Source organism: Cupressus sempervirens, chromosome 4, assembly GCF_028749045.1.
Source record: "Cupressus sempervirens isolate cs-2001-9-10 chromosome 4, ASM2874904v1, whole genome shotgun sequence".
In the NCBI taxonomy this organism is placed as follows: domain Eukaryota; kingdom Viridiplantae; phylum Streptophyta; class Pinopsida; order Cupressales; family Cupressaceae; genus Cupressus; species Cupressus sempervirens.
The window spans coordinates 355267899-355290275 of record NC_143121.1 but is presented as its reverse complement, the minus strand read 5'-3'; the positions used below and the strand labels follow the sequence as shown (position 1 = coordinate 355290275).

Below are 22377 nucleotides of genomic sequence, written 5' to 3'. Positions count from 1 at the left end.
AAATTTTATTTCTTTAATACTTGTGCTAGTTTGTGGGAAAGGATTACTAGTATCCTTGGATGCGAGGAGGCAACCCTCCTTGATACCTATCTTGGTCTATAACTCACTGTTAAGGAGGTCTCCAACCATTTTTGGAATAGTCTCATAGAATGTTTACAAAGGAAGCTAGTAGGCTAGAAAGGAAAAATATTGAGCAATGTTGGGAAACTCCAACTCCTCTCTGCCTCTCTACAAGGCATCCCAATGTATTTCTTATCTATTTTCAAACTACCAGGTAGATTCAAAGACATCAATGAGAAAATTTAGCATAATTTTCTATGGTCCGAAATTGAAGAAAAGGCTAGAATGAGCTTTGTTAGCTAGGAGAAAGTTTGTAGACCTAAAGCTCATGGAGGATTGAATTCAAGAAGAACTAGAAACTTAAATAAGGCCCTATTAACCAAAATTAGCTAGAAGTTGGTTAATTTCTAGGGTAGTTGGAGTAGCATCATAATGGATAAGTACTTTGGGGGATTGTCTTCCCACCAATTTACTTGGGCATAGACTTTGCCCCAAGGCTCTAAGATCTAGAATAACATTGTTAACACCTGGAAGATCATGAGAAAGGGGTATTACTGGATCATGGGGAATGGTAATCCAAGATAACCCCCTTAGGAAAACTAAGTTTTCTCCTCTAAATGAGATGTACTCTAGAATGTATGGCCCTTGGACTTGACACTTTATCACCCCTAATAGACAATGGATTACATTCCAGAACCTTCAGCCAAGGGATTTGAATTTAGCTTAAGAACTATAGGATCTCTTACAAACCTATAGGATTCCCCTCACCCTGATTGAGGATTCCTTAGTGTGGAAACTCACACCCTTGGGGGAGTTCACTATCAAGTCTTCTTATCTTTACATTGTGGCAGGGAGGGGGCACATGTAGATTGGTGTAAAACTTGGCACCCTTAGATACTACCAAAAATAAACTTATTTTGGTCGCCAGCTCTGCATGGGTCGATCCTCACTATTGATAACCTCCAATTTTGAGGTTGCCAACTTGTCAACTACTGCATTTTATTCCTCAAAGATGTTGAATATATTTTTTACACCTGCTCATCCACTATCCCTTTTTCGTGGACATTTGGAGGGAGGTTCTTGCTTTATGGGAGGTCCGTTGGTGTATGGATAATGAGTTGAAGTAATTTGTCCATTGGGATGGTCCAACTACACACCCTTACCTTAAAAACCTATGGTTGATTCTCCCATCATATGTCTCATGGAAAATCTAGAAGGAGAGGAACAATAGGATTTTCAAGGACCAAGCCAACACTAGCTTGGGGGTGGCCCAACAAGTTATCAAGCTCCTTAAAGAATGCAGCAAGATTTGGTGTTGGAAACCCCCTTCATCCCCCAAGTGAAAATGATATGAAATGGGTGTTGGATTGGAGTGTAGGCTCGATGGAGGCATAGTTTGAAAATTCCAAAATCATGGCAAGAAAGAAGACAGTTTGGTACCCCCCACCCTGGATCAAGCTAAATTTTGGTGGGTTGGCTATGATGGGTAGCACCACTGTAAGGGGTATCCTTCAGAATAGCTTAGGAATGTAGGTGGTCACTTATTCAGGTAACTATGAGGGAGGCTCTAATAATAAAGATGAGGCTCTTGCACTTCTCTAGGGTTTGAGAATTACAAGGGATTGGGGAGTCACTAAGCTGGCCATAGAGGGGGACTCTATGCTAATTTTCAAGGCCGCTAAGGGAGAGGGAAAATGTAACTAGTCAATTAAAACCATGATTGATGAAATTCAAAGGTTGATGGAAGATTACCAGGAAATCTATGTGGAATATATATACCAAGAAGGTAATAGCATGGCAAATGACCTTGCTAAAGTTGGTCATGGTGTCACATGGTTAGTTGAATAGAATGACATCAGTTTATTGCAATCATCAACTTAAGTTGTAATGGTAATGGAGCATACCTACAATAATGACAAATGAACTATTCAACTAGGTGGTAGGTCTCCTTTTTTACACTTGATCATGGGAATGTGGCACTCTGTAAAGGGTTTTCTTAGCATGTTTCGATGTTGATTAACATTTATGTTTATGACCTCATATATATTTTTCTATGAAATTCTCTCAAGGTAGATTTTGGTAAGATTTGGGATTATGCTTTCAAGTATGCCTACAGATGGAGCACTAATGATAGCTCTAAAAGGCTTTTTTTTTTTTTTTTTTTTGTAATTCCCAAAATTGCAACTTTAATGAAGGAGATTATTCAAATAAACTTTCACACATTTCAAGTAATTGGCCTCAAGATATTTTTCGATCAAGGCACTTCAAATAATAATTACAATGATAGAAATTTTTTTGTTTAAGGAGTTTCGAATAATAATTATGGCATCAAAACTCTTTGGAATGATTATTTTGACCCCTTCACTAAACTCAAATAGTTTAACAAGATTTTTGTTTGCAAAGTGAAAGAAATGATTTGTGATTCCCTTAAGGTTTTCATGTTGGAGGAAATGGAGGAGCTTGTATTTCTTGTTTATATGGTTGGAGAAAAAGACAAAATTGATCCCTAGAAAATTAAAAGTGAATAGTGGGAGAAGGAATGTGTTTGGATGTATATCATTGAGGGTGGTTTGTTGTTGTTCATGAATGCTAAGGAAGACTATGATGAGATGATGTCTATGTAGTTAGGTAACTCCTGGAACAACCATAAGGTGACCATAAATGGTATTGCTTTTGAGATTAATTAGGATTTTATTTCTCAAGCTATTGGTCTTTTGCTAGAAGAAAAAAAATGGAAAAGGGTGACTATAATTGCAAATGAGAAAAGTATGAATCACTTCTTCTAAGCCCATGGAATGATTTTTCCTTTTTTATCATGAAACACCTTACTCTTGAGAGTCACCACAAAGTGACTTACCATTTCCACTTCCTGCTTTTGGACCACATTCACTATCATGATGAAATACATTTTCCTTTCTTTTTACCACATGATTTAGAGGCATTTGTTATGGATGTTAGGAAGTGTAGACAAGAAGGTAAAAACTATACCATTTTGCATTAGGGCCTCATTTTTTGGCTTTATAATTTCAATCTAATTTAATTGCTACAAATGTTAATATTAATTGGTTATTCTACTAATAGTAACATTTTTCTACTACATGCTATTTCTATCACATATATAAATGGTTCAACTCCAAAAGTCATGCAATTATATAGATATAATTAGAGTGATGATTAGCTTTGTTGAATTTATTTAGATTAAATGAAAGCATGTTATATGAATTTTTTAATGGGTGTGCATTTGTTTATTAATGAGCATCTTGCTCCAAAATTAATTGCTTGGAGTGCATTGGTCAGCATTATGTTCCATAGGTTTTTAATGTAAGATAATAAAGGGAAACCTGTACATATGGTAAAGTACTTCATTTTACAAATATAATAATATTATCATTATTATTGATATTTTTCAAATGTAGATTTCAAACTTTTATAAATATAAGAGTAGGAGACATGTCTTTATGATTAATCATTATTAGTTAATATATATTAACAATATAAATCACAATATAACATATGCTATATATGTATGTGTGTGTGTGTGTGAGTATGTATAATGTGTGTGTGTGTGTGTGTGTGTGTGTGTGTGTAGTATGGATCAACATTGCATCTTAAGATTAAATCAATCTAACTATAGCTATAAAATCTAACTATAGCTATAATCTTAACACTCCCTCTTAGCTAGGGAGGATTTTTTATGAAACACAATATGCTCTCAAAAATATGGAGATATATAATCTCAATGTGATATTTATGGATATCAACAAAAATCCATCAACTCACACATATATTACATATGGAATTTTATTCAATTCACTATGAGGCTAAATTTCTCAACACTCCCTCTTTAACAAAGAGAGAATTAAAGCAATTTGATTATAAGATTTGAATGTCACCTTAATTGTGGTCTATGATAGATTTAAGTTATGGTGTCCAACAAGATCTGGCACAAAGAACCATAACAACTTTCATGGTGTCTGGTGAAATCTAGCCCGAAGAACCATAATAAGTTGGCTATCAAGGTGTCTGGGAAAATTTGGCCCAAAGAACCATGATAAGACTTGCTCCAACACATTTTGGTGATAGGAGATATAGGTCTATTATTGATACGATCCCCACTTTTCAATAGTTACCTTGTGTTTGTTATCGTAGCTTCCGACACTGTGGGACAACTTAATGTGGTATGTTATGATAATAGGTCCAACTATTGATAAGATCATCACCTTTCAATAGCTCCCCTGTAAATATATACATCAATGAAAAATGGTCACCTTTCATGACATAATCACAAGACCATCATTTAGTAACTCAAATGATATCCACCATGAACCAAGTCAGAGGGTGGAACAAGGATTTTCACCTCAGACTTCTCTCTCATAGAGGAAAGCACATTACAAAGAATTTCTCTTAGAATTTCTCCTCATAGAGAAGATATCATCCACAAAAGATTGCACCTCAAAATTCTCCCTCTGTATAATGATTCTTAGAAGTCAGGTCTTGTAGTTACTCCCGTAGAGGCTCTCCTCACCCAAGGACTTTTGACTTTCTAGTAATAAGTAGTTACTTCCTTCAGATGTACATAGGAGTAGGCCCATAAAAATTATGCTGTCATACACATGTATATTTAGACTCCCCCTAAGTATCAATCTTCTAAAGATTGAGTCCTGCACTAATGCCTTGGTAGGATACCTAATGCACCATTCTTATATTCTTGCAAGAGTATCCCTGGAGACCAACGAGTGGAACAAGATTATAACAAGGTGCATGATTTTTATTATTAATACATATAAGCAAGAGACTATAATAAAAAAATAAGTGGAAAACTCAAAGACAATAAATAAATACTTATCTGTACATCAACTTCCTTGATATAAATGCTTCAATGAAGGTCCATATGCATAAAATTAGAAAATGCCTCCAATGGAAAATGTGTAATGGTCACCCTTGGATGTCCCAAAAAACTAAACCAAATTGCTGAAAGGAATTATGTCAAACAGTTTGCATTCAACTTCTTATTTCTCCGTTTAATGTTTTAAACCCCTTATAACTCCAGAAATAAAACGTTTATTTGTTTGTTGTGTTTCATGCATGGAATTGGTATCATACAACATAAGCAAGAAAGAAACTACAATGATATGCAAAGTGGAAATGAACTACTGCTAATAAAATGTTATTTTCAGAATTCATAAAACCAAATACATGGCAGATTTATCAACTCACTAATTACTTCAACAGTCTTGACATAATACTCCAGCCCATGCTTACGAACTTGCTGCTACAATACTTTGTCCTCCAATCAGTCCACTACCTTCATAATACCATTCCCTCCAAGCGGCATAAGCGTCGGACAAGTAGTGAAGAAGATATGAGGAAAATATCAAATCTGCCTGTAGCCGGAAATGCAACTAAACTGGCTGATAATGAAGCCAATAAGAAAGAATTCCAAAGGCCAAACCCCAAGGAAATGACGTCTAGAATGTTACAAGAGAGGATAGACATCCTCAAATGCCAAGAACAAAGCTGCAACTCACACACCAATTTCTTCTCATATTCAACCTTCTAATGAAGCCACAAATGCTTCCTTTTATTCTATTCCCACGGGTCCGCTCAACTCATATGGGCAATGTGGGATAAAAGATGTGTAATATAAAACATATATTAAAATACCCCTTATGTCTCCTTTGGGTACACATCACCATAAAAAAAATATTAAAGTAACACTTTAATATTTTACAATTAAATTAGACGTTACTTTAATAAAACTTCAGGCATTAAAATGTATTAGCAATCGGACTCCGAATAATGCGAGTGATAGCTCATCAGAAAGCTCTCACCGAGGAGTATCGAATCCAATCACCAAAATTGACCTGCACTGTGTCCTGCCGACTTACTAAAAATAGTAAGTATGCCTGAAATTGAGTAAATCAACTTCGTTTTGGCCCAAACTGAAAATGACTAGGCCAAAACACTCCAAGATCCCATTAAACCCTTCGTTAGCCCTCGGAACCATGTAGAACAAGGATAACGCACACACACTTGGTCAACTGCTAAAATGGGGACATTACAAAATGAAACATTGAATAATGTAATTATTCACCTCTCCCTCAATGTAAAATTCCTAGTCCTATATCCTTGAACAATTTTAGATCTCTTCAAATATGACAAACTCTCCCAATGTATATAAAAGTATATGAATTACAGATTTTATCTATTAGTTTGTGACTATACACAATCTCTTCTTGATATTCTAATATAATACATTGCTCTAGTTTGAAGTTTAAGTATCTCTTTTGGTTGCAACTATTGATCACTACCAATCACTACCAATGAAGTAGCACTATGATTCATATCCAAATGTTATCCGTTGATTTCTTATCTTAATAAGCAGGCCTCTTGTTAAAAGACACCCAAAAAAAAAATCTTACCTCAACTATAATCTACTCTTGCCCTCTTGCCCTCTTATCCGTAGACTGCTATAGGGTCAAATTTGCTCACTTTTCATGTACTCCCGAGTTTTCTTATTTATTTTGTTGATTTTCTCTATATCTATATTTTATTGCTAAATGATCCAACTCTATGAGAATTCTGTAGTTTGATCTTTTTCTTTGGTGACTGTCGCTAGTAATCAAGGAAGTCCCTTCCAATGACATTCCTTCATCCACAATTAAATAAAAATGATAATCTCTTATCAACTTAGCAACCTTCAAATCAGTTAATATATTGTACACAACTACATGCCTCTTCCATCTAGTGTTTGGGGTGAGAAGTCATGTGAAAGATATTATTCATGGCTTGTAATTTCTTCGTACATATTTTTGCTCCTCTTGGCTGATGATAATAATTGTATCATCATGTTAGTATTTCATGGTGTTAACTCAGATGCCTATCGCTAAACAATAACATTGTGTTACATATTATTTGGTAGTCAATATATTGCTATGACTATATAGGTCGATTTCCATTAATTTAGAATTTTTTGACATCATAATATATATAATCCATAGCCCTGTACATTGTGATCAATTGTTGTGGAGTATTTATGGTTGTGGAATTTGTTGTTCCATTCCCTCTATGTATGAGGTTCAATTTAAGGAATCACATATAAATCTCTCTCAATGACGTTACTAGGACTTATTCCTCTTTAATGTGTTTGGAATCCTCCTTTACTTTGTATCTATCTTCTACCCCTTTCTTCAACCATTCTAATTATGGCTATTTTGATGGTTCCAAACTTTGTGACCATTTGTCAATAACTGAATATAAACAGTGACGAATAGTACCCAATGTTTCCAACTCTTGATATTCTATTCGAAATTTGGGAATCCATTGATTTAGTAACATTGTGATCTGCAATACTGAAAAATGATGAATGAATTTTTTGAGTAACTGACCTTAGTCGTAGATCAGAGATATTTAAAACATAATAGAATTTTGGATCGTGAAAGAAATTAACAGCAAGAAGAAAAACAAGACCAATCGTTGCATGTTTATACTAAACTTTGAAAGGAAGAATTGAAATAGGTTGGGTAAGCATCACTAGCCAAAACCAGTACACTGCGTATTGCAGTTGGCACAACTTGATCGAAGCACATTGTAATGTGAATCATTGACTTGTGGCCTATCATAACCTGCAAGTAATCTATACAATGCGGGACTTTTTGATTGTGAGAAAAGCAGTCCGCCAAGCTGATTGTTGGTGCATAATTCCAACTCTAGCTCCAGCGGTAGAATAGACGCTGATTCACTGTTCCGAAACTACCAGTGCATCTTTGACTGCAGTGTACATGCAGGGGAGAGTTTGTTTTTCAGTTTTTAATAATAATAGCTACTGAAAACGTATAGTAGTTGTAATTTCAGCTTCCTGCTCTGTTCAATAAAATAAGCTCTGTTTTCTTTATTATTAAAGATTGCTTTTTGTTTTTCTCCTTTGTTCTTCCTGCTAAAGCTGGGAATTTTACATGGTATCAAAGCCTAGTTGGCTGGAAGAAGAAGTATTATTTCTATTGCAGGTATTGCAGATTAGAGCTTGTTTAAAATGAAAAATTTTCATTACATTGGAGGTTGTTAATGTGTTTCTATTTGTAACCATAAACTGAGAAAGAAAGTTCTGTTTTGGGGAAGATCAATGATGTCTTATATGTATTTTCATCCATATGTTGTCAAGCTAACTTCAGAAAATTATCTGTCTTGGAAAAAAGGGATAAAGGATCATTGCATTGAGCAAGATTTAATGCTCTATCTCCTTGGACACATTTATGAGCCAAGCAAGTATGAACGAAAAATTGCATGGTTTAATAGTAATAATATTGTCTATGGACTAATATGTCTTACTATTTCTGAAGATATTTTATATCATATAGAGCACAGAGAGTGCCCTTTCATTGCTTGGACCATCATTTGGCAGTTGTATGGAGATGTTGATTCTTCATCTGAAAGTGATGATTCCTTGGATAACCAAACTTCTATGGGTGATACTAAGATTTTAGTTGCCTAATCTTGTGTGAACACTTTCCTTTGTGGATGATCAGTTTATTGATGACCTTGGTGCTTTTTTTGTTTCTTCAGAGATTAGAGTTGCTTCATTGAAAGCTTCCAATGTTTTATTGCAACAAGATGAGTTGTGTCTTCTGGATCTAGTTCATTGGGATAGATTTCTACCATAAACATCATTTTTGTTTGTAGAATCCCTCATTTTGGATCTAGAGGATAGCATTGATTTAAGTCATCTTCTCTTTGATGAAGGTGATTCTTCTTCCTTGTCTGCATAGTCATTCTTCACAGATTGATACGAGTTTGGATACATTTGCACAACATTCTGAGGAGATCTATTTGCCTTTTGAGGCAAAAAATGTGTCTTTTGATTATGTTCTACAATAGTTTCTAAAAGATTATAGCTATTTCAAGATCTATACAGAGACAATGGAGCAGTTGTCAGAGGCATCACACATCTTGAGATTTCTTCCTACTTATTCCTTTCAGGATTGGGGAGACTTCATTCATACATCTTCAGTTATGTTTCTTCCTAAAGAGAAGAATGTTGTTTGAAGATCATGGACCACCTTCTACACATAGTGTCGAGCATCTACCATTCACTACACACCATGGAGGCATCTATCTTCTCTTCCATTTCACTTTCTTGGAAATCTTCTTGGGGTCAAAGAAATTGTAGTATGGTAGTTTTATTGCTTTATTAGCATCAATTTTGAGGGGGGGGTTTTATTACTACTAGGTTTTCCCTCTTTCCTCTTGTTAGATTTTTCTTTTCTCCTAAATTAGAATTAGGGGTGGTGTTGGTGCATAAGTCCAACTCCATTGTTATTAATTCCAACTCTAGCTCCAGCTGTAGAATAGGACTCCAGCGGTAGAATAGATGTTGATTCACTATTCCAAAACTACCAGTGCATCTTTGACTGCAGTGTACATGCAGGGGAGAGTTTGTTTTTTAGTTTTTAATAATAATAGCTGCTGAAAACGTATAGTAGTTGTAATTTCAGCTTGCTACTCTATTCAATAAAATAAGCTCCATTTTCTTTATTATCAAAGATTGTTTTTTGTTTTTCTCCTCTGTTCTTCCTGCTAAAGCTGGGAATTTTACAGGGGTTTTATTCTTCCCAGTTGTATGCACAATGAGTGCATGAGCTTTGGAATTTTTCAAGGTACCCATCTTAATAAGTTTATCCTGCTCATGTATTAAAGACTCAATGAAGGCATTGAGTGTGGGCATCTTCCAATTTACTCCTATTGTGAGTCTGAATGTGTGGAAAGAAGAAACAAATACTGCATATTTTGGACCCAACTTCGATAGAATGGCAAGAACTAATTTACTTTCCTCTTTGGATTTATCAATACTACATCCTTTCAGCTACAACAACAAAGCTTTGAACTTTGTGAAGTAATCTTGGATATTGTCAAAATTCCTTGGATCTAATGAGATGCGCTCATTTTCAAGGATATGATCTTGCATTTCATCTTGCTTTCCAAATAGGGTTTCCAAAGTATCCCAAACTTCACTTGGAGTTGTGCATGCCTCAACATGGAACAATAGTTCTTGAGATATGGACAAGCATAACAGACCAAATGCTTCATCCATACGGTTGAAGTATTTAGATTTCTCTATTGTTGTATTGGGCTCAACCTCTCTATTCTTAACTATTTGATAAAGACCTTTACTTCGGAGCTGAAGTAAATTTTTAGGCTTCCAATCAAAGTAGTTGTATGGTGTGAGAATAATAGAGGCTGGAGATTCCATTTTCTAGTTCTGATTTCCTATACCTACAACAGAGAATATTATATTTTTCCCTTTCCTGTAACCCACTCTGATACCATGTAAAATTCCTAGCTTTAGTAGGAAGAATAGAGGAGAAAAACAAAAAACAAGCTCTGTTCAATAAAATAAGCTTTGTTTTCTTTATTATCAGAGATTGTTTTTTGTTTTTCTCCTCTATTCTTCCTACTAAAGCTGGGAATTTTACACTGATATGGTGTTAGAGTATCTCTTCTATGTCTAATGTGTTGATGAGGAATATTTGACAATTTACATCTAGCACTCTAATTTTTTATGAGTGAGTTTAGTCTGCACCATTGGCAGAGTAATTTCTCCCACCTACCTTGTTGTCCATAGTCGCAGACGAACAACTGAAAGCAATAGATAGTGAGCCATCTACTGCAGTCTATTGTCATTAGCCACTAACCTCCCATCTTGACTAGTTTCACATGATATTAATATTATATTGTGTGGACAACTAGCTATCTAAACATATTGTAATCTATAAATTGAATGCATTGAGAATAGAATGGCAGAGGCCATTTTGGATTTCTCCATGGTTTCTCCCTTAGTTTCTCTTTTTATTGCTTGTTTAGTGTTATTTTTTATCATGGTATGAGAGTCAATGGAAAAGCAATCTTGAAACTATTTTTGGTTAGATTGGTTGGAATGAAAAGTGCTAGCCATTAAGTATTTTGTTGTTAAGGCTAAAGCAATGTAGCCTAGTAAAAAATGGAATTTGAAGTTGTCCTCTACATCATTAGATCTGCAAAGACAAGAGCTAGGGTAAGAAAATCTTGTTTGATAGATGAATCAAAGCCAGGTCAATGGAGAATCATGTCACCATTTGTGACAGAAGATTAAATCTACTAGTGAATCCTATCACCATTTGTGATAGATGTCATAAGGAAGCTGATCTAAATTTCTTGTGGATCCTATCATCATTTGTGATAGAAGTTAAGAAAGGGAGATCTTGTCACCAATTAGACTTTCAAAAGAGAGATTTGTTGCAAGGAAAATTTTAATTGTTGAAGAAAACCTAGCTATAGCTAAAGATGAATTCATTGAATAAGATCGAGCTAGTGTTGAAGATGAGGAATGTGTGTCTAGTATTATAAGTCACTCGTAGGAGTTAGCATTCATTAGGAAATGAGATGGTGTATTAGAGCTAGTTGCCATAGTGAAAATCTTTTTGTGTGTGTTGATTTGAGATTTAAGCATTGGATCAGAAGTGAAAGAATATATCTATTTAAATGTGTTGTTGTCAAGATGTGTATGAGGAAGATCAAAATTTGCGGTAGATTGAAATTGTGATAGTTTTCTATCCTCAAGGGCTATGTATTTTGAACAAATTTGTGGTGTGTGAGTTACATTTGTTAAAGGCAAATTTAGATTGTATTGTACCTAAGTTATTGTAAGTGGTGCATTATCGGTTGTATTCGACACCCTAGAGTTTGGTTAACGTATTGATGAATCATGTATCTGAAAATAATTTCTATAGAACTGGCCAATTTGCGATGTTTCCACATCGTGTGAGTTAGTGGTAATCTGAAACCATTTTGTGTTGTTTGGTGGTTTGTAGTCACCACTATTATGTGAGGTTTGTGGTTACTTGAAACCATTCAAATGCAAAGTTTTTGGTCAGCTAGAAACAATTTGTATTATATTGGTTTGGGGTAAGTCATAAAACCCAAAGTGATTATGATGAGGGGTACAATATAAATGCAGTAGCATTAGCGGAAGAAATTAAGGGGGAGTGTTGTCAGAGTAGTTTCTCCCACCTACCCTCTTGTCCACAGCCGCAGACAAACAACTGAAAGCAATAGAAAGTGAGTCGTCTAGCGCCGTGCATTGCCGTCGGCCACTAGCTGCTCATCTTGACTAGCTGCACATGATATTAATATTATATTGTGTGGACAACCAGCCATCTAAACATATTGTAATCTATAAATTGAATGTATTGAGAATAGAGTGGCAGAGCCCATTTTGAATTTCTCCATGGTTTCTCATATCTCTTATGATTTCTCCCTTGATTTTTCTTTCTATTGCTTGTTTAGTGTTGTGTTATATTTTTTATCACACACTTCATGATACAAAATCTAGACTATTATTCTTCTCATTAGTTTATTAGTATTCTCTAGACTATAAATTTATTTTAGTTAACATCTTCATTACTAAAAAGTTAGATAATAAGAATGCATCCTATAATACTACAACTTTCCTTATGATTATATTGAAATATCTCTCCTTATAATTATATTGAAATAACTCAGTTTCAATCTTAAAAATAATAGAATAGTGATTACATAATTTTCACAATCTGAAACTCAAATCTTTTTGCTACGATATTTCCCGAGACCGCTGTAAAGCTTTAAATAATACATTATTGACTAGTGGCCCAAACTATAAATAATCCAAATTTTTACATCAGTTCTCTCGAGACTAATCGAGCTTCGCTGATGTAATCTCTTACGCAAAACTAGGTTAATTATACAGTTTATACCGCCTTTGTATCTATCTTAATATTTTAACAGTTTTACTGCAGCAAGAGGAACATTGTTTTTTCTGTATCATGTCTTCGTGATCTCCTCCGTTATGTCCACTTAAACTCTTCGTCAAATTCGTTGATGAACACTCAAACCCATTCATTGCACTGACTTAAGGGAAAATGGGTGCATCTGATGACGGGATTCCTCCACCGTCTTCTTTATATTGTTCATTCAATCCCTTTCTGTGGGAGGTAGATGATACATTTGAAGTGCCAGACCAATTACAAATGGATGGTTTTGCTAATGAGCCGATGGAGGATTCATTGTCTCAGATCATCGCTACGAACGAAGAGATGATAAATACTGATATGATGAATATTGGGGAGTTGCAATTTTTAACCCATGAAGCAGCGAATCTCAAGGCTGCGGCTGACTATTCCATTACTGCCGGAGAACAATTTTGCAGTAATCAAATGGTACCGAATCCGTCTGATCATGGAAAGATGAATTTCCAAGAAGTGAGGACAGGCGGTGGTCATGAACTGGTCCAGCTTGTGTTAGCAGCGGGACGAATGATAGGCCACGGGGAATACGACTGCGCCGCCTTCCTCGTGAGAGAATGCAATAAATTATCTTCTCCGCTGGGAAATCCCACGCAGAGACTCGGCCATTATGTCTCCCACGCCTTGCACCACAGAATCCAACACAACACCCTCGGCACGTTGACCAACGCAGCTAAACTAGTTTCAGATTTCGCTTACAATATTGATGGCGGCTTTGAGAACAATAATGATTTTTGTAGTAGCGTCGCTTACTACATTAGGGTTCTGCCGCATATGAGAGTGCTGCAGTTCACGTCAGTTGGGGCAATCATAGATGCCGTGGGGAATGCGAGGACAATTCATGTGATTGATCTTGCGGTGCGAACTGGATCACAATGGACGGTCCTGATGGAGTTTCTCGCACACAGAGCTGCTACTTCCCCTGTCTGTAGTAGTCTTCAGATGCTGAAGATCACGGCAGTTGTCATGAATGGTGAGGAGCTTAGGAAATGTGGGAAAAGGCTTCATGAGCTCGCTCGATCTTTGGAGATTCCATTTTCGTGCAAGATTGTGGAGATCGAAAGCATGGAGGAGATTAAGGAAGGTTTGTTCAACGTGAGATCTGGCGAGGCCTTGGCTGTTTACGCTCCAATTGTTCTCAGAAGTTTGTTATACGTGTTGAGAAACATCTGTCTCAACCTTGCTATCTTTTCTTGGAAAATTTCAGAATTAGTTTTCCACTTGTTTATGCATTGGAAAGTGGTTAGTGAGTTGTTAAATGAGTCTTGTCCTTAGTAGAATATAGGTAGGCTACTTTTAGAGCCTTGATGACTCATTTTGTGACTTTTATGGGAGTCTAGACTAAGAGACAAAATTGTGGACGGGATTACTATTTTTAACCTGGTTGTTTTTCCATATTAGAAATGTAAATGTCAAAAATGGGTAACATGTGGCATGGTAGTTTTGCTCATGGTTTTGTAAAACCATAAGTGGTTTTCAGGTTGTAAAATCACAATAAAAGGAGGGCTTGGGGAGGTGTTTGTGTAATTGAGTTCAATTTGCAAGACTGGTGCTAGAAGGAGTCTCTCTAAGTTCGAGTTGTGGCGATGCGCTCCTGTAAGAACTTGCATTGCAAGTGTATTGTAATCATCTTGGTTTGATAATACATTGTGCGAGTTTTGGAGGGTGGGATTTTTTTCTTGGAAGGGTTTCCCCACGGTAATCACTGTGTTGTGTGTTCTTTGTTATTATGCATTTCTTGAGATCTTTGCAATAGTTACTTTGATTTGCATAATCGTCCTCTCAAAGATTAGCGCATGAAGTGATTTCGCACACTTTTGCTTCCTTACAAGTGGTATCAGAGCCTGGCCAGTTTTGGTTCTATTTGTTGGGTACAAGATTTCTTGAGCTAATCAAGGTTTGAGTGGGAGCTTGTGCAGAGCATTTCATTTATGTGTTGCAGAATTGAAAAGATGGCAAGCATGTTAGGAAGAATTGATGTTGAAAAGTTTTCTGGCACAAACTTTGAGATGTGGAAGCTGAAGATGGAAGATCTGTTGACTGATCGGGATCTATGGGATGCGATTGATGAGAACAAGCCGAGGCCCACAGATCCGACATTAGCTGCACAATATGATGTGAATGATAGAAAAGTTAAAGGTCTCATCAGATTGTGTCTTGTAGACTCGATTCTGATTAATGTCCATGAAGAACCTACCTCGAAGAAGCTTTGGAAAAAGCTTAGTGAGATCTATCAAGCGAAATCACTTGTGAATAAGATTTTCTTGAGGAAGAAGTTGTATTCCTTGAGAATGGAAGAAGGTGGACAAATTTCTGAGCATCTGGAAAGGTTTAATATGTTGGTGACTTAGTTGACCTCAGTAGGGGTGCCAATGGATGAAGAAGAAAGGTGTCAAATCTTGTTATGTTCGTTGCCAGACTCATGGGATAGTCTTGTGATGGCTATAGGGAGCACTTCAGTTGTCTTGAAGATGGAGGACGTTGTTGGTTCTCTACTTTTTGAAGAGATGAGAAGGAAGGTCTCTCTGAATGCTAAAGAGGCTTTGAGTGTTCATGGAAGACCAAAAGAAAGAGGCAAGAACGAAAAGCAGCATGGCCATTCTATGTCCAAAAATAAGGGGAGATCGAAAACCCCTAGTAAGTCCAAGGAAATCTGCTAGAATTGTGGCAAATCTGGACACTTTCGAAAGGACTGCAAAGAGGAGAAGAAAAAGAAGAAGAAGAAGAAGCAAGATTCTAATTCTGAGTTCGAGAAGGAAGATGGAGATGCTTTCATTGCAGCCTTGGCCACTCATGCAGGTGAAAATGCATGGTTAATAGATTCAGGTGCATCTTTCCACATGACTCTTAATAGGAACTGGTTTAGTAAGTATGAAAATTTTGATGGTGGTAGGCTGTATTTGGGTGATAATTCAGTACTTGATATTGTTGGTCGTGGAAGTATTTGTGTGAAATTTTTTGATGGTAGAATTAGAAGATTTGATGGTGTCTTGCATATCCCTGGACTAGCAAGGAATTTGTTATCTGTTAGTAAGCTAATAGATGCGGGTGTGCATGTACAGTTTTCTGAAGCAGGTGTAAAAATGGTGAGAGACGCTATGGTAATAGCAAGAGGAAGTAAATTGGGTACATTGTACCAACTTGATGCACGCACAGTCGAGTGCAATAGTACTTCTGATAAGATTGTGAAAAAGACTACTCAGTTGGAGAAGGAGAGAGTTTCTCTTTCAATAGATGGTCATGGTTTTTGGGTACCCAAGGGTGCTCTGTCTACCGAATCAAAGTTGCTTGAAGAGAAGACTATGTTATGGCACCAGAGAGTCAACCACATAGGTGAGAAGGGTCTACGGACCTTGAAAAATAAGAACCTTGTTGATGGGTTGAATGACTGCAATAAAGTTTGATTTTTGTGAGCATTGTATCTATGGTAAACAAAATCGCATTCAATTTTACTCGAGTTCTCATAAGTCTTCATGTATTTTGGATCTAATTCATTCAGATGTATTTGGTCCAGTTGATGTTCCTTCTATTGGCAGATCAGTTTATTATGTTTCTTTCATTGATGATTTTAGTAGAAGAACATGGGTTTATTTCCTTACGAGTAAAGCTGAAGTTTTTAGTCGTTTCAAAGAATTTAAAGCAATGGTTGAATTGCAGACTGGAAAGAAAATAAAATGCTTGAGAACTGATAATGGTGGTGAATTTTTCTCCAATATTTTTGACACATTTTGTAAAGATTGTGGTATTAAAAGAGAGAAGACAACTCCGTATTCTCCACAGCAAAATGGAGTTGCAGAAAGAATGAATAGGACCTTGATGGAGAAGGCTAGGAGTATGCTGAGTGGTGCTGGACTAGAACAAAAGTTCTAGGCTGAAGCTGTAGCCACTACCTGCTACCTGATAAATAGGTCTCCTACATCGGCTCTTGTTGATAAGACGCCAATGGAAGTGTGGTCGGGCCACAAGCCTTCACTTAGACATCTGAGAGTGTTTGGTTGTGAGGCATATGCTCATGTGCCAAAGGAGAAGTGAACAAAATTGGACAACAAAGCTGTCAAATGTATCTTCATCGGATATAGTTATGGTGTGAAAGGATATAAGCTTTGTGATCCTGTTGCACAAAAGGTATTTTATTCTAGAAGTGTTATTTTTAGAGAAACTAAGCCTTCTTCTGTTACAGTGCAGCCAGAACAAATTAAAGAAAAGAAAGATGTGATTCAACTTCCTACTACACCTGAGAAAGTTGAATCAAGGTCCTTAGAAAGACGAGATGTTGAAGAGAGCTCTATGAGTTCTGAATCATCAGAGGAAGAGGGAGAACCTAATCATGAACCTGAAACTCCTGAACCTGAACCAGATCTTGTTCGAAGATCTACTAGACAAAGGAAACCACCTGAAAGGTATGGGTATTCTCCTAATGATTGGAGGTGCATATTTGCATTGAAAGCTAACATTGATGAATCAAGATCTGTAGAAGAGGCTCTTGGTATGAATGATTCAAAGTCTTGGAAAATAGCCATGGATGAAGAAATGGCAGCTCTTAAGAGGAATCGAACATGGGACCTTGTACCATTGCCTGAAGGACGGAAGCCTGTTGGTTGTAAATGGGTGTTCAAAAAGAAGATGGGTTCAGATGGAAGCATTGAGAAGTATAAAGCGCATTTGGTTGCAAAAGGTTACTCTCAAGTTGAGGGAGTAGATTATGGTGAGATTTTTTCTCCAGTATCCAAAATGACATCCATTAGATTTTTGCTTTCTATTGCAGTAGCTTATGACCTAGAGATCGAGCAAATGGATGTGAAAACTGCTTTCCTTCATGGAGATTTGGAGGAAGAAATTTACATGTCACAGCCAGAGCACTATGTGGTGAAAGGTAAAAGTCATTTGGTTTGTAAATTGAAGAAATCCTTGTATGGTTTAAAATAGAGTCCTAGGATGTGGTACTAGAAGTTTGATACATATGTGTTGAGTTTGGGATTTGTGCGATCTAAATCTGATCATTGTATATATTTCAAATCTAATGGTGATGGTTTTTTGGTTATTACCTTGTATATCGATGACATGTTGTTTATTGGCAAAGGAAAAGGTTTGATTGCAGAGTTAAAATCTCAACTCTCAATAAAGTTTGAAATGAAAGATCTTGGTGCAGCTGGGAACATTCTGGGAATGGAGATTATACGAGATAGACAAAACAAAAAGCTTTGGCTAGGCCAAAGTAAGTATGTTGATACTATTTTGAAAAGATTCAATATGCAGGATTCAAGACCATTGAGTGTTCTGGTTACTATGGGAACAAAGCTTTATAGCTCATAGTGTCCTACATCCCCATTGGAGATGGAAGAGATGAGTTGAGTACCATATCAGAGTGCTGTTGGAAGTTTGATGTATGCTATGGTTTGTACAAGACCAGACATTGCCCAAGCAGTGGGACTACTTTCCAGTTATATGTCTAATCCAGAAAGAGCACATTGGGATGCAGTAAAAAGAGTTTTTAGATACTTGTGGGGTACCTTAGAGTACTCAATATGTTTTCATGGAACATGAAGTGAGCATTCCTTGGATATTCGAGGCTATGTGGATTCAGACTAGGCTGGTGATGTTGATAGAAGAAGATCCACCGGTGCATATGTGTTTACATTATTTGGTGGTGCAATTAGTTGGATGAGTAAGCGACAGGCTGTGGTCGCTTTGTCCACTACTGAGGCAGAGTATATGGTAGCTACTAATGCCTGCAAAGAAGCCATCTGGCTAAAGAGATTGTGTTCAGATATAGAGTTCAAATAGGGTGTAGTGACAATTTATAGTGACAACCAGAGTGCAATTTGCCTAGCGAAGAACCCAAATTTTCATGCGAGGACCAAGCACATTGATGTACAATATCATTTGGTGAGAGATATGGTCGAGGATGGCAAGGTGAAGCTGGAAAAGGTAGAGACTTTGGTGAATGTTGCTGATGCATTAACTAAGCCCGTGAGCACAAAAAAATTCAGATGGTGTTCAGAGTCTATAGGCTTGTCGGCCCCTAGCAATTAAGTCCATGATATTTTAGATCCCCTGACTCTTGCAAGGTGTTCGACAAGTGGGAGAATGTTGAGAAACATGTGTCTCAACCTTGCAATCTTTTCTTGGAAAATTTCACAATTAGTTTTCCACTTGTTTATGCATTGGAAAGTGGTTAGTGAGTTGTTAAATGAGTCTTGTCCTTAGTAGAAATAGATAGGCTATTTTTAGAGCCTTGATGACTTATTTTGTGACTTTTATGGGGGCCTAGACTAAGAGACAAAATTGTGGACGAGATTACTATTTTTAACCTGGTTGTTTTTCCATATTGGAAATGTAAATGTAAAAAATGGGTAACATGTGGCATGGTAGTTTTTCTCATGGTTTTGTAAAACCATAAGTGGTTTCCAGGTTGTAAAATCACAATAAAAGGAGGGCTTGGGGAGGTGTTTGTGTAATTGAGTTCAATTTGCAAGACTGGTGCTAGAAGGAGTCTCTCTAAGTTCGAGTTGTGGTGATGCGCTCCTGTAAGAACTTGCATTGCAAGTGTATTGTAATCATCTTGGTTTGATAATACATTGTGTGAGTTTTGGAGGGTGGGGTTTTTCTCCCGAAAGGGTTTCCCCACGGTAATCACTGTGTTGTGTGTTCTTTGTTATTATGCATTTCTTGAGATCTTTGCAATAGTTACTTTGATTTGCATAATCGTCCTCTCAAAGATTAGCATAGAAGGCGATTCTGCACACCTTTGCTTCCTTACAATATGACTCGGTGCTTCTCGTCAACGTTCTCTGTGTTATCAAGAAGATGAGGCCTCGGATCATGGTGACTGTTGAAATTGAAGCTAAGCATAATTCTCCATCTTTTGTTAAAAGACTGAGCGAGGTGCTTCACAAATACAACACTTTTTTTGATATGTTGGATCTGATATTTTCGGACAAAAATGATGTAATGAGGGTAAAGCATGAAGAATTGATTGATGGGAAGCAAATAAGGAATATGATAGTGTATGAGGGGAAGGAGAGGACATTTAGGCATGTTACAAGTGATGTATGGAGAACATTCTTCACACAGGTGAGGTTCAAAAGAAGGAGCTTCAGCTTTCGGGCTTTGTATTGGGCGAATTTGCTGTTAAGGGAATATGCTGCTGGAGAATATAATACTCTGGGCACTGATGGACAAGCTATTATTGTAGGGTGGCAAGGAACTCCATTATTTGCACTCTCGGCATGGAATGGTATGAAATGAGTGTTCATACGAGGAGAACAGACTCGGACTCTAGCTTTCGAATGCTACACCATTCAAGCAAGAGCTTTCAATTACCTTTTCTTTAACCTTAATTTGCATAGAAGGTTCAATTATATCGATCACAAGGTAGTTTTGTTTATTATCAGCTATATTCATTGACAAATAGATTTATTACTAATTCATATTAGAAAATATTGAACATCTAATATCTCTGTAAAGATACAAACTTATATGACATTTTAGATTTTCTTTTTCTATCATTATCTATTAAAGATATCTTAAGAAGAAACGAAGTAATTTCTAATAATCATTGTGAATTAAATGTTTTTTTCTAAAGATATTCATACTATCAATGCAGTAAGATCTATTGTCATTAATATCACAATATTTTAGGTGATGTAGAAATCAATATGATCACTTTTATTCATTTTTTAATTCAAAAAATTAATCTCTTGAACTAATATTATGGTGCTTGAGATTCAATATTGATCTATACTCAATTGGTTTTGAAGTAGTTGATAGCAACCAAAAAAATGGGGGGATGGCCCTTGAGTACAAAAAGGCTAAGAATTCAACCAGAGGTTACCTCCCAGTTATCTAACCAACACCAAATTTAAACATCAAAAACCATAAAATGTTCAGAGCCGAATTGTCTTTAACCATAGTCCTTAAACTAATATGCATAAGGAACTATATATTAAACCAACAACATTTTAAAACATCACTACTATTGGTCCAAATATTTGACATAGTCCAAAAAACCCCATCAAGTGTAAAGTTCAAAGACGTAAACATAAAAACAAAAATTAAAAATAATATGCCCTGGGCTAGATGCCCTCTTCCTTCTCCTGGTTACTATTCTTCTACTCTTCGGGTGCTTCCTTAGCCGCATTCTCCTCGTTTGCTTTCATCGATCTATCTAGGATGGTTTTTAGCCAGTCCTCCACAAGGAACCCATAGATGGAACAGGTTGTCTTAGTTATCTTTCCTAGGTCTTTGTCCTCTTTATTAGCTTGTAGGAAGTAGAGGGTTGTGGCCGCGAAGGGCATAACCTTGGTGGAGAACTCAACCAGGGTTTGAAATCTGTGGCAGATAATGGTATGGTTATCCACCAGATCCCTCATGGCCTTCTCAAGCCTCTCCATCTGCATCTTAGTGTGGCTATGTTTACCTTTCTTCCCAGTTCCCTTAGGGGTTTCCTTCCTAGGAGATGTGATGTCTTTTCCCCCACTATGAGTCGGGGTACCCTTAGGGGTCTCCTTCCTAGGAGATGTGATGTCTTCCCCCCCATTATGAGTCGGGGTAGCTTCTAGGGTATCAAAGACATGGGTCAGGCTAATAGAGCTATGCATAAGTTTAATGTCTTGGTGGAGACATTTCTTTTTAGTAGGTTTATTGTCACTATCAGCAGAGTCAGAGATGGAGTCGTCCTTCAGGGGGGTCTTAAATTTCTCTAGCTGGAGGCACTTGCTAGTTCTCCTAGCACACTACTTGCCCTTCTTGGTGTCAGAGTCAGACTCAATAATGCTAAATTTGACATCAAGGCTAATTTTGACCTCAGTGGCATGGGCTTTCTTGGACCTCTTAAGGTTAGAGCTAGGGCTGGGGTTCGAGGAGACCTGAGGGGTGATAGAGGCCAAGGGCTAAACCAGGAGTGGGGGATTCTGAGCCAGGTGCTAGACGAAAAGTTTATTCATGAGGCCCTGGTGGATAAGGTAGAAGGGTTTCCCCTCCTCTTGTTTCCTTCTAGCCTTAAAAATTCTATCCTCCAGTGAATGCAGTAATAGAAATAGAAAGAAGATATGATCTAGATTTCTGAAATGATTCAGGATAGGAAAATGATAATAGTATAGTACCTAACAGCAGTCTTCCAAGATAATCTATCTGATGATCACATAGCAAATGACATCGCAAGGCTTAGGGAGGGCATCCCCACACAAACCCACTACGCAATCTCTTTGGTTCCTCCTTGAATTTGAAGAATTTTTGCAAGCTTGCCTTCTCATTGAACTTAGCTTGCCTCTACCATTTCTTCCCACTCAATGGAAAATCCCTAGCCCTCACAATGGTTTCTTCAAAAATTTCAAAACTCATGCCATAACAGTAACTTTTCTATCCTTCCAAGTTTGAAAGATCTGCATCGAGATGACCTCATAGTGTTTAACCATGCCCTCCATATAAGGTAAAAGGCCTCCCTGATGCAAGTAGACCATCTCAGCCTCGATGCTAGTGATACACTCCTCCACACCCTCTAGTT

At 36.9% G+C, this 22377-nt stretch overlaps 1 protein-coding gene across 1 annotated transcript; it reads left to right on the top strand.

Annotated features, from left to right (window-relative positions):
- Positions 1-12989: 12989 nt before the first annotated feature.
- On the top strand, positions 12990-20120 carry LOC149561524 (GRAS family protein RAM1-like). Its single transcript, XM_089827859.1, has 2 exons — positions 12990-14027; positions 19680-20120. The coding sequence occupies exons 1-2, from the start codon at positions 12990-12992 to the stop codon at positions 20118-20120; spliced, it is 1479 nt and encodes a 492-aa protein (XP_089683985.1).
- Positions 20121-22377: the final 2257 nt, after the last annotated feature.